This window comes from Meles meles, chromosome 6 (genome assembly GCF_922984935.1).
Source record: "Meles meles chromosome 6, mMelMel3.1 paternal haplotype, whole genome shotgun sequence".
NCBI lineage: Eukaryota > Metazoa > Chordata > Mammalia > Carnivora > Mustelidae > Meles > Meles meles.
The window spans coordinates 54,911,990-54,925,139 of NC_060071.1; the positions used below are offsets into that span (position 1 = coordinate 54,911,990).

At 38.5% G+C, this 13,150-nt stretch overlaps 1 protein-coding gene across 1 annotated transcript; it reads right to left on the reverse strand.

The window, feature by feature from the left end:
- Nucleotides 1–10,666: 10,666 nt before the first annotated feature.
- On the reverse strand, nucleotides 10,667–11,635 carry LOC123943546 (olfactory receptor 11G2-like). The gene has a single exon (XM_046007829.1). The coding sequence runs from the start codon at nucleotides 11,633–11,635 to the stop codon at nucleotides 10,667–10,669; it is 969 nt and encodes a 322-aa protein (XP_045863785.1).
- Between the last annotated feature and the right edge of the window lie 1,515 nt (nucleotides 11,636–13,150).

Consider the following 13,150-nt stretch of genomic DNA (forward strand, 5'->3'; position numbering starts at 1 on the left):
GTGTTATCTGCCAGCCTATTCCACTCACTGTAAAGTAAGTCTCTCAGTTTTTTATTAGTAAGCAGATTGTGAGGAGGTGCTTTGAAACTTAGTAAATACCTCATAAGACTTTCAGTTTATTCATTTATTTACTTGTATGGACTCACAGTTCCCTATTGCATCAAATAATGAATATAAATAAATCTGTTGCCAAATTGTCTGTTATAAATCTGTTGCCAAATTGTCTCTGATATATTTGATGAGAACTCATTCAAGTCCTTTTGGTAGGCACACGCAAATCTTTAAATATTTCCTTGCTTTTTGAGCTTCTGCACAGCAAAGGAAACAGTCAACAAAACAATAAGGCAACCCACAGAATGGGAGAAGATATTTGCAAATGACAGTACAGACAAAAGGTTGATATCCAGGATCTAGAAAGAACTCCTCAAACTCAACACACACAAAACAGATAATCATATCAAAAAATGGGCAGAAGATATGGACAGACACTTCTCCAATGAAGACATACAAATGGCTATCAGACACATGAAAAAGTGCTCATCATCACTAGCCATCAGGGAGATTCAAATTAAAACTACATTGAGATACCATCTGACACCAGTTAGAATGGCCAAAATTAGCAAGACAGGAAACAACGTGTGTTGGAGAGGATGTGGACAAAGGGGAACCCTCTTACACTGTTGGTGGGAATGCAAGTTGGTGCAGCCACTTTGGAGAACAGTGTGGAGATTCCTGAAGAAATTAAGAATAGAGCTTCCCTATGACCCTGCAATTGCACTGCTGGGTATTTACCCCAAAGATACAGATGTAGTGAAAAGAGCCATCTGTACCCCAATGTTTATTGCGGCAATGGCCATGGTCGCCAAACTGTGGAAAGAACCAAGATGCCCTTCAACGGATGAATGGATAAGGAAGATGTGGTCCATATACACAATGGAGTATTATGCCTCCATCAGAAAGGATGAATACCCAACTTTTGTGGCAACATGGACGGGACTGGAAGAGATGATGCTGAGCGGAATAAGTCAAGCAGAGAGAGTCAAGTATCATATGGTCTCACTTCTTTGTGGATCATAACAAAGAACATGGAGGACATGGGGAGATGGAGAGGAGAAGGGAGTTGATGGAAATTGGAAGGGGAGATGAACCATGAGTGACCATGGACTCTGAAAAACAACCTGAGGGTTTTGAAGGGGTGGGGTGTGGGAGGTTGGGGAACCAGGTGGTGGGTAATAGGGAGGGCACATACTGCATGGAGCACTGAATTCAAATTGAATTCATTCAAAACAATGAATACTGTTATGCTGAAAATAAAAAAAATACTTCCTTGCTTTTTGGTGCAGAGAAGATGCTCCAAGCTCATCTTGTGCTTTCTGTTTCCTAGCTCTGGAATCAGCTATTTTCTCAAAGAGCCCTGGATCCTTTTAATGGAACATGGTAGGTATGCTCATTGATGTTGGCACATTCCTGTGCTAGGACCTCTCAGTGGCAGATTTATTTCTGCATTTATCCATATATATTGAAAACCATGAATTTATATTGGTACTTTCAATTATAACTAACACTACAGGGTTCATTCTAGTTTTTATTCTTTCTGTATTTGTTGTACCTTTTTCTGACAGTGAGAAGCCTAATTTATTATACTTGATTTATTAATGTATGTGATAATCCCTCTGTATGCCATTGTATCTCTGTCTCTGTCCAGTGTACTGGACACTTTTCTAACTTTATCACTTTCTAAAATTGCATGCCCAGTTGCCGCATCCCTCTCCACTCTCTTCAACCCACTTGGATCTTGATACTCCTTTAGGATTATGCAGGTTTATACTTTACCATGAACACCCACTATGCTCTGCTAGACCAAGTGGCCTTACAGAAGAATTATTCATAAAGGTAGGGAGAAAAAGAAGAATGGAATTCCTTTCTTTTAAATAGGAATGGATATTGCGGTTATCTTGTCAGATCACTGTACCCAAGAACTTCATGCATTATTTTAACTGACAAGATTCTGGACTAATGCCTGTTACCATAACGGTGCAAGCCTTTTGGGGGAGAAGTTGAATATATTTTACATGGGGAGGGATGTACTTGGTCAGGATCAGAGAGTGGACTTCATGGTTGATTGTGTTTCCAAAGATGTCCCAAAGAATATAACTATCTTAAACCCTCTTTAGAAACTGACCTTGCCATTTCCCTATCAAGAGGTTGTATCTTCTCCTCCCTTTATGTATAAACTGGTCTTTTGAGCTATATTGATCACTAGAATACAAGGGAATTGATGCTGTGTAGCTTCTACTGTTGCCTCTTGGAACATCTGGGGACAGAACCAAGAAGCTCTAGTTTACAGAATCAGCAGAGTTTCCAGCCAACAACCAGCACCAACCAGCAGCTATTTAAGTGATCTTTTTTGGCAATTCCAGGTGTAATCTTACCTCCAGAAAACTATAGGCTGTGCCAACACTGTCTGGAGGAAGGAATTTCAAGAGGAGTTCAGTAAATGCACAGTTTTATAAGAGATAATACATAATTTGAGTTGTTCTAAATCACTGAGTTTTGGTGTAATTATGCAGTCACATATAGTTAAAACAGACTGGGATGCTGAAACTTGGAATAGTGACATCTGAGTGGACTTAGATGAAACTGAGAATCTTCAATTTGATGTTTATTTATCTGGCTCTCTCTGTATATATTAAGAATTTATAGTAGAATATTTATACTACACTAAGCTCTATAAGAGTGTTTCAGGTTCAGCTTAGCTCATCACTGTATCTCTAATGCATAACAAATATCCTAATACATAGCAGGTGCCCAACAAAGTACATATTGAAAATGAATGAGTGAATAAATGCAGGTGTTTTCAGCAATACTCGGTATTTGAGACAAAACAAAAATATTGTAAATGTAAATTGGGAAACCTCTTTATTACCTTCATTTGTTTTCCCAATTCTGACTTATTAGGCATTCATATTCAGGAACTTGTCTCTTCTGACATTTTAGGTATTCATGATTAGATCTTTGCTACTTGAATTATAGTCTATAGACCAGTAGCAACAGTATCCCTGGGAACCTCTCAGAAATGTTCATTTTATGCTCCATTCTCTACCTACTGAGCAGAATCTGTATTTTAAAAAGATAAAGAGGTGATTGTTATGCATATTTCTTTGTAGTTTCAAGTTTTTATCTAAATTTCAATTAGTTAACATACAGTATATTGGTTTTAGGAATAGAACTTAGTGATTCATCACTTAAAAATCCAGTGTTCATCACAAGTGCCCTCCTTAATACCCATCACCCATCTAGCCCACCCCCACCCACTTCCCTCCAACAACCCAGTTTCTTCTCTATAGTTAAGCATCTGTTGGGGGTGCCTGAGTGGTTCAGTCAGTTAAATGGCTGCTTTTGGCTCAGGTCATGATCCCAGGGTCCTGGGATCAAGCCCCACATTGGGCTCCCTGCTCTGTGGGGAGCCTGCTTCTCCCTCTCCTCCTCCTGCGTGTGCTCATGCTCTCTCTCTCTCTCTCTCTCAAATAAATAACCTACAATCTATAAAAAATACAATACAGTACAATCTACAAAGATGACTTCATGCAGAATGGTTAATAAATAGCCATCACAGATTCATCTCCCTCTTCTACTACCCATTTTAGATGTCTCTCATCTTTGAGGAGCAGATAGTCTAAGTTGTTTGCCCATTGGGATCACTTAAATCTTTGGCCCAGAATTCCGGAGCTTTGGTTGTTTGTTTTGGCTTGTTTTGCCCTTACCTGTTTGCATATGTTGCATTTTCTTGTTCAGTGATGTAACTGGGCCTGGAAGCACCAAAAGAAGCTAATTAATTCTCTCAATTCCCAACACACTCCTCCATCCCTATTTTGAAGCAGAATAGATTACATTGACTGGTATAGTGAATCCTTTCTCTACTGGTCCACCACCAACAAGAGAGTTCCAAGTAGAAGCAGTCGTAGCTTCAGGTTTAATGGGACCCATTCTTGGTCCCTTCATAGAAGCTTCTTTGTCTCCCATCCTCCTGGTAACCCATGATTTATTTGTTAGAACTTAAATTTGTAGAGGCAGCAAGAACAAATTTTGCAAGTGAATCGCTGGAAATGATAGGGAGTCAAACTAACTTCTACTTTTTTGTTCTTAGACTATTATTAATTTTACTTGCTGAGGGTGAAGCCCTTTTTATTGGCATTGATTAAATATGTTTAGTACTTTTTGTAGGACAGAGTCCCAAATTCAGTGTATAACCACAAACTGATATCTTTGTTTATCCCAGTGATTCTCAAATGGAGACAGTTTCCCTGCCTACCAGGGGATATTTGACACTGTCCAGAGACATTGTTGGTTGTCACACCTTTCATACCAGTGGTAAAATGTGGGTGGGGTTCAGGGACACTGCTCTGCATTGCAAAGGACAGCTCCCCATAGCAAAGAATTATTTAGCCTGTAATGTCAGTAGTGCTTAGGTTGAGGAACCCTGGTTATCCTTTGTTTTATTTTTTTTAATTTTTAAAAAAAGTTGTGATGTATGCTGGGTGTTATGCACAACCAATGAATCATTGAACAGTACATCAAAAGCTAATGACATACTATATGGTATTTAACCAAACATAAAAAATTTAATATTGGATAAAATAAACTGAACTTAATCCCCCAAAAAAGATTTTATTTATTTATTGGTCAGAGAAAAAGAGCACAAGCAGGGACAATGGCAGGCAGAGGGAGAAGCAGGTTCACTGCTGAGCAAGGAGCCTGATGCAGGACTTGATCCCAGGACCTTGGGATAATGACGTGAGCCAAAGACAGCCACTCAACTGGGTTATCCTTTAATATTGCATTCCTGTATTCAATCAAGTAACTGCTTCCATATGGTGCAATATCTGGTAGGACCTGTGAATTTCATGATCAGGTGCCCATTTTACTTTGTGGAGTGGTAATATTATGCAGCGACCTATATTAGTAAATCAGTTATTGCATTAGCATAAGGATGGTGCAGACAGGTTCTTCAAACCCACATCCAGGAATAAAAAATCCATCATAGAAAGGACAAATAATGAAAATAATTTGAATGTAATCAATTTCTTACCTTTTGCTGCTTAGTTTCCTTAAAGGATGGTGCCATATTGAGGATTCAGCATGGTCCCTGACTGAGGCTGCATCCTCACTAGCTCAGTGGCTTTACTAGCCTTAGTAAGAGAAGATCCATATTTGGTGGCTTATGTATAGCTGCTATTCCTACCACTCACTTTATGGGCACCTTGTGTAAGCACTGAGGTGAAAGACATGAGAGCTGCCTGACATTTCCTGGATTATTCGTTCTTTTTACCTGGTTGTTGAATGCCTCCACTGTGGAGGACCTTCTCTGATGGGCATTGATTTGAGGCACAAAGATTTGCATACTTCATGCTCATTCTCATAGGTCTATTCATATGCTGCCTTTTCAAACTTCTTTGACCCTGATTTTCCTATCTGTTTCCTTCTGGGTCCCTGAACAAGCTGTGAAACTCTTTGTTATAATCACTAGTCATGTATAACCTCACCTTGTGTAGCAGGCCATTTCTCCTACCATATAAAAGTGGACAACTAAGTGTATTTCTTTCAGCATTTTGCTTTATGAGAATTTGCTCCACCCCTAATGTAGCAGTAGTACATTTTTTCCTTGAAGAAGTATATATTCAAACAATCCATTTGTGAGCCAATACTAGGTTCTTTTGCTTCTTTGTTAGCTGGTTTATGAAAGCTCACTTCACTTCCACCATGAAATCATAGGCATGAACTAAGGAAGAGATGTTGGTGCAGTTAAAGTAGGTCTATGTCTTAAGGAAATTCTTCTTAATGTAAATAATTTGCAGTTCTATCTAGTGGCAGCAAAATTAATATGGGTGGGAAAAATTTGGTTAATAATTAACTTGAAGACAACTAAAAATATAGGCACTGTACACTTTCATAAAAATCAACACAATATTTTATTAAGAATCACTAATTTGGGTTGTTTGCGGCTCAGTCAGTTAGGCGTCTGACTGTAGATTTCCTCTGAGGTCACGATCTTGGGTCATGGGATCAAGCCCTGGTCAGGCTCCACACTCAGCAAGGAGTCTGCTTGAGATTCACTCTCCCCTTCTCCTTCTGCCTCTTCCTCCACCACCACCACCGGGCTCACTCTCTCTCAAATAAATACATCTTTTATTTTTTTTTTAAAGCTTTTTTTTTTTTTTAAAGATTTTTATTTATTTATTTATTTGACAGAGAGAGAGACCACAAGTAGACAGAGAGGCAGGCAGAGAGAGAGAGAGAGGGAAGCAGGCTTGCTGCTGAGCAGAGAGTCTGATGCGAGACTCGATCCCAGGACCCTGAGATCATGACCTGAGACGAAGGCAGCGGCTTAACCCACTGAGCCACCCAGGTGCCCCTAAATACATCTTTTAAAAAAGAAGATTCACTAATTCTTAGTACTTACATAATTAAGAAAGATGAATAGAACTGATGTGGACATTCCTTAAACTCCACGGATGAAAATCAGTGTTAAAATTATTAGTACTTCAAACCTGCCATTGAAGTTGATTTGGGCAAAGTTGCAAATGGTTTATATTTTCTTCCATCATAAAGTAGTTTTCAGGCAGTTCAGCTATTTAATTTGTATCTTATCGGATATTTAATTTGTTTCTTACGTGAAGTAGAATAAAGACAGCCACTTTTCCAGAACTCAGAAATCCTGCCTTTCAAGCTCAACAAATATTCTCAATCCAGGTTCTTTATGAAGTGAAATCCAACTGCTGTTTTACATCACTTTTTGGAGCAAATGACTTCCTGAAGTCTACAAATTTAGATTTTATAAATTATGTTTAATATTATATAATAATTTCTCTTAATCATATTTTGGAGAGTTATGTTTTAAAAAAAAGTGACAACAGAACAAAATGAAAATCATAATTAAAGCAACAATGTAAATTAAATATTATATAGAAATACCTGTTTTTAAATATTTATTTTTCTTTTAAATTCCAGTATTATGATGAACACTTGAGTAATGTATACTATTGTTGAATCACTATATTGTATACCTGAAACTAATATAACACTGTATATTAACTATATTAGAATTAAAAAAGAACTTAGGGAAACCTGGCATCTGGCTTTAGGTTAGGTCATGATCTCAGGGTCCTATCTAGTCCTTCATTATGCTCCCAGCTCAGTGGGGAATTTGCTTCTGCCTCTTCCACTGCCCCTCCCTCCTGCCCCTGCTTTCTCTCTCTTTCTCTCAAATAAATAAATAAATAAATAAAATCTTAAAAACAAAATAAAATTAGAAACAATTAAAAAATAAAATTGACTAAAGGTACAGAGCAGAAAAACAGAAGTTGTGTTAACCTTTAAAGTGAACATAAGGAATAACACGGAGGACATTAGGAGAAGGAAAGGAAAAGTGAAGTGGGGAAAACAGAGGGGGAGATGAACCATGAGAGACTGGACTCTGAGAAACAACTTGAGGGTTTTAGAGAGGAGGGGAATGAGGGGATAGTGCCCCTGGTGATGGGTATTAAGGAGCGCATGTACTGCATAGAGCGCTGGGTGTTATACGTAAACAGTGAATCATGGAACACTACAACAAAAACTGGAAGAGATTATGCTGAGTGAAATAAGTCAAGCAGAGAGAGTCAAGTATCATATGGTTTCACTTATTTGTGGAGCATAACAAATGACATGGAGGACATTGGGAGATGGACAGGAGAAGGAAGTTGAGGGAAATTGGAAGGGGAGGTGAACCATGAGAGACTATGGACTTTGAAAAAGAACCTGAGGGTTTTGAAGAGGCGGGCGGTGGGAGGTTGGGGGAACCAGGTGGTGGGTAATAGGGAGGGCATGTATTGCATGGAGCACTGGGTGTTGTGCAAAAACAATAAATACTGTTACGCTGAGAAAAATAAACAAATAATAAAAAAAAAGAAAAGAAGCAAAAAAAAAAAAAAAAACCCTAATGTGCATTGTATGGTGACTAACATAACACAATAAAAATTTTTTAAAAAAGTGAACATAGAGATACATAAATTCAAAAGGCTAAACAGGAAAATATTGATGGGTCAATATCATATTGGTTTATCTTTGTAATATGTCTTAAAAACTCACTAAGAAAGGTCCCTAGTTAAATATACTGAAAAAGAAATTCGAGCATAATTAACATAAAGTGTTATAGTAGTTTCAGGTATATAGTATAGTGATTCAACAGTTTTATACATGACTCGGGTTATCATGATAAATGTACTCTTAATCCCCTTCACCTATTTTACACATCTCCTCACTTACCTCTCTTTTGGCAACCACCAGTTCTCTATATTTAAGAATCTTTTTGTTGTTGTTGTTATTTTTCTTTGTTCATTTGTTTTGTTTCTTAAATTTCACCTGTGAGTGAAACAATATGGTATTTGTCTTTCTCTGACTGACTTATTTTAGTTAGCATTATACTCTCTAGATCCTTCCATGTTGTTGCAAACAGCAAGATTTCATTCATTTTTTTTTTTTTTGTAACTTAGCAATATTCCATTGTGTATATGTATACCACATCCTTTTATCCATTCACCTATAGATGGACACTTGGATTGCTTCCATATCTGGGCTCTTGTAAATAATGCTGCAGTGAACCTAGGGGTGCATATAATCCAATTAGAGATTTCATTTTCTTTGGGTAAATACCTAGTATTGGAATTACTGGATCATATGGTAATTCTATCTTTAATTTTTTGAGATCCTCCATACTATTTTCAGCACTGTCTGTAAAAGTTTGTATTCCCAGCAATAGCACATGAGTGTTTCTTTTTCTCATATCCTTGCCAAAACTTGTTTCTTTTGTTTTTGATTTTAGCCATTCTGACAAGTGTGAAGTTTATCGAAGTAGTTTTAAGGATCCTCAGCTATTAAATAAGTCACACAAACCACAGATGGTACCAGAAGCTATTGTTTACCTGAATTTATCCCAAGGTGAATTATGCCCTGAGTAATGTCCTAGACCTTATGTTTAGTTATTATTTACCATATTCTAGGTAGATAATACACTTTAAATTCCTAGTCTTGTATACTCTGAAAAATCATTACTATCCAGTTAAGGCTATTAGTCTGTTTCCTTAGTGTATGTGCTGCCGGAGTGAGCAGTAGTCTGTTTCCTTAAAGACACCTGTTGCACTCTGAAAAGGTAGACTTCCTTCATATTTGAATCTTCTTTGTCAGTTAGTATGTCTCAGTGGAGAATTACTGGCATATGGCATTATGCCCAAAGTGTTCTATGATCTCTGTTACATGTGTGCCAGTTGATTCAATTTAGAAATGTAAAATAGACTTCTGTCTTCTTTTTAGAGATTGAATTACAAATAGAGAGACTAAGGGGCTTAGATACTAAAATTTCACTTACTTGATATTAACTTCGAAACAAAATTGAATCCATTGCTGAAACGTATTCTTTTTTTTTTTTTTTTTTTAGAAGAGTTAGAGTTTATTATTGGAGGAAGATACTCTGCTCCCCGCACACCCCACCAGTCTGCCAAAATCTAGCTTTCCTACCTCTCCATTGTATCTCCTGGAGCCTGGCACAGTTTTTTAGTAAACATGTGTTAGAGGAATGAAGATACAGCCTAGGCTGTAGCTAGACTGGGCTGTTGTTGTTTTCTAGACATGCTCTGCATTTTCCTGCTTCCATGCTGTCATTTATACCTGGAGTGCCTCTCCCAGTCGTGGCCCTGTGGACTTGGTGTTGGAGTTGTTGGTGCCTTGTCTTACGCCTCTTATAAGCCAGTAGGCTCCTTGTAGGCATCAGTTCTGCTGCTGAAACGTATTCTTAAATAAAACTACTGCATCTTGTGGTGAGTAGTCTTTGAGATAATAATGGGTCTGCATTGTGTAAACCTGGCGATTCACAGACATGTACTCCTGGGGCCAATAATACATTATATGTTTATAAAAAAATTAAATTTAAAAATGGGTCCTTGTTATAGTAGTTTCTTAATAAAACTTAATGAATTTAAAAGTAAAATAAAACTTAATGGACCCTGAAATTGCACTACTGGGTATTTACCCCAAAGATACAGATGTAGTGAAGAAGGGCCATCTGTACCCCAATGTTTATAGCAGTAATGGCCACGGTCGCCAAACTGTGGAAAGAACCAAGATGCCCTTCAACGGACGAATGGATAAGGAAGATGTGGTCCATATACATGATGGAGTATTATGCCTCCATCAGAAAGGATGAATACCCAACTTTTGTAGCAACATGGATGGGACTGGAAGAGATTATGCTGAGTGAAATAAGTCAAGCAGAGAGAATCAATTACCATATGGTTTCACTTATTTGTGGAGCATAACAAAGAACATGGAGGACATGGGGATATGGAGAGGAGAAGGGAGTTGAGGGAAATTGGAAAGGGAGGTGAACCATAAGAGACTATGGACTCTGAAAAACAACCTGAGGGTCTAGAAGGGGTGGGGGGTTGGAGGTTGGGGGAACAAGGTGGTGGGTATTAGTGAGGGCATGTGTTGCATGGAGCACTGGGTGTGGTGCAAAAACAATGAACACTGTTATGCTGAAAAGAAATGAAAAAAAAAAAAAGAATTGTAGACAAATATATTACTCAGTTTTATTAAGGTTAGTTGCATTTGAGAGATGGAATTCAACTATTGCTTAGATTTTATGAGTACTGTGTTCAGTCTTAAAGATTCTCCTCAGAGCAGTCTTCACCTCCTTGTTCCTGAGGCTATATATTAGAGGATTACAGAGGGGTGTTATCACAGAATAAAATAAGGTGATAAATTTTTGAATTTTCACTGGGTGTCGTGATCCAGGACTAACATACATCACCATGATGGAGCCATAAAACAGGGTGACAACTGCCAAATGAGAGGCACATGTGGAGAAAGCCTTATGTTTGCTTGCTGCTGAAGGCATCCGTAGCACAGCCACAATCACCAGCGCATAGGAGCAAAGAATAAAGAGAAAGGTGCCAATCATGAAAATAACATTGAAAGTAGAGTAAATGAGCTGAGTGATGGTGTCTTCAGAACAGGACAGCAACATCAATGGGACAGGATCACACACAAAATGGTTGATGGTATTTGGGCCACAGTAAGGCAACTGTGAAATGAGAACAACTGGAGTTAGGAAGAGGATGAACCCACCTGACCATCCAAAAATTGCAAGGCCAGTGTACAGCTGTTTAGTCATGATGCCTGGGTAATATAGAGGACGGCATATGGCAAGGTACCTGTCAAAGGCCATGATGCAAAGGAAGAAGCCCTCATCACACCCAAATGAGAAGAAGAAGTAGAACTGTGTGAAACAGCTCACAAAGGAGATAGACTTGCTTGTGGACAGGAAATTAGCCAGCATATTAGGGACGGTCGTGGTGACATAACATATTTCCAGGAGAGAGAAATTCCCCAAGAAGATGTACATGGGGGTGTGAAGACGCGGGTCCCACCTCACAGCACAGACAATGGCTGCATTTCCCATCAGAGTCAGGGTGTAGACTACTGAGAAGAGCACAAAGTAGAGGAGCTGCATTTCTGGGCTTGAAGGAAAGCCCATGAGGATGAAGTGGCTGACAGAGTTGGTGGTTTCTGTGCTGGACACATTCATTGGTCTGGAAGACATGGGAGATGACTTGGTTATTACACCTTAATGGGGTATCCTTGTTCTTCCTAAAAAATACCAAATTTCTCTATCTTTTATTTGAAAAAGTAGTAAACAGACTTTTGTTTAAGCAATAAAACTGTGGCTTTCATGACTTAGCCCTTGAGCATATATTATTTTAAAAAGTCACAATAATAGAAAAGAAGGAAAACATGAATTGGAGACAAATTTTTCCCTTCCTAAGAATGCTAGACTAGATGCTAGCAATTCACACTTTGTGATTCTGATAGATTACTTGTTTTCTACTCTTTTACCTATTTACCTGCACTATCAATACTACATTTCTGTTCATTTGAAGTTCGTTCTTTCAACAGTCTATTAGTGCTTGATTTTTTTTTTTTTTTTTTTTAAGAGAGAGAGATCACAAGTAGGCAGAGAGGCAGGCAGAGAGAATGAGAGGGAAGCAGGCTCCCTGCCAAGTAGAGAGCCCGATGCGGGACTCGATCTCAGGACCCTGAGATCATGACCTGAGCCGAAGGCAGCGGCTTAAACCACTGAGCCACCCAGGCGCCCTGAGTGCTTGATTTTTTAAGATTAATAACTGACTTAATAATAAAAAACTAAATCAAGACACTTTAAGAATCTATCTAAATGTAGTACAATGATAGGACATAGACACTCATTTTCACTTTCAGTTTCCCCAGGTTACTCATGGTCTTTTAAAGTGACAATAAAAAATACCTCTATCTTTCTGGGATTTATGCTTTTTTAATGCCACTTTATGGATTCATATCAATGTTTTGTATAAAAAATGCTTCCTTTCCTTTTTAGACAACTGAATGCACTGTACACTATGAGAAAAAGTCCTATACCTTTGTCTCCAAATTGCTCTGGCTATTTTAATAGACTTCCATGTGCATATGTGAACTAGAAATGCCCATTATGGCAATTGAACTGAGGGAAAGCAGCTAGTCTGAGTCACTGTGATCATGTTCATTGTGCCTATACTTGTACAGTACAACCCATGGTCAAGGTAGCTGCAAGAAAAATGGGAAAGTAGGTTTTAAGTTTTTGTGAGGATTTCCATAGTCAGTTTTTTTCCTCCACAGCCCTTTTCCACGTGTTTCTTTTTCTCTTTTAGATAGACCTTTGGTGTCATTTTACATTTCACTAGGTGCCATCTAGGCCTTTCTTATCTGGGCAAATCTGAAACAAGGAGCTTCTTCCTTCTCTCTCTGGCTACTTCCATTCCATGTAGTTGTTATTAAATTGAAACTCAGGGGGTGCCTGTATGGCTCAGTGGGTTAGGCCTCTGCCTTTGGCTTGGGTCATGGTCCCGGTGTCCTGGGATCGAGCACCGCATTGGGCTCTCTGCTTGGCAGGGAGCCTGCTTCTCCCCCTCTCTCTGCCTGCCTCTCTGCCTACATGTGCCTACTTGTGATTTCTCTCTAAAAAAAGAAAAAAATATATTGAAACTCAGTTCTGTTTCCTCTGACCTTTTATAGGAAGTGAAATATTTTCATTCAGAATATTTAT

What these genes read in the sequence shown, in the direction of transcription:
- LOC123943546 (XM_046007829.1), bottom strand. Translation starts at nt 11,635, where the DNA reads ATGTCTTCCAGACCAATGAATGTGTCCAGCACAGAAACCACCAACTCT.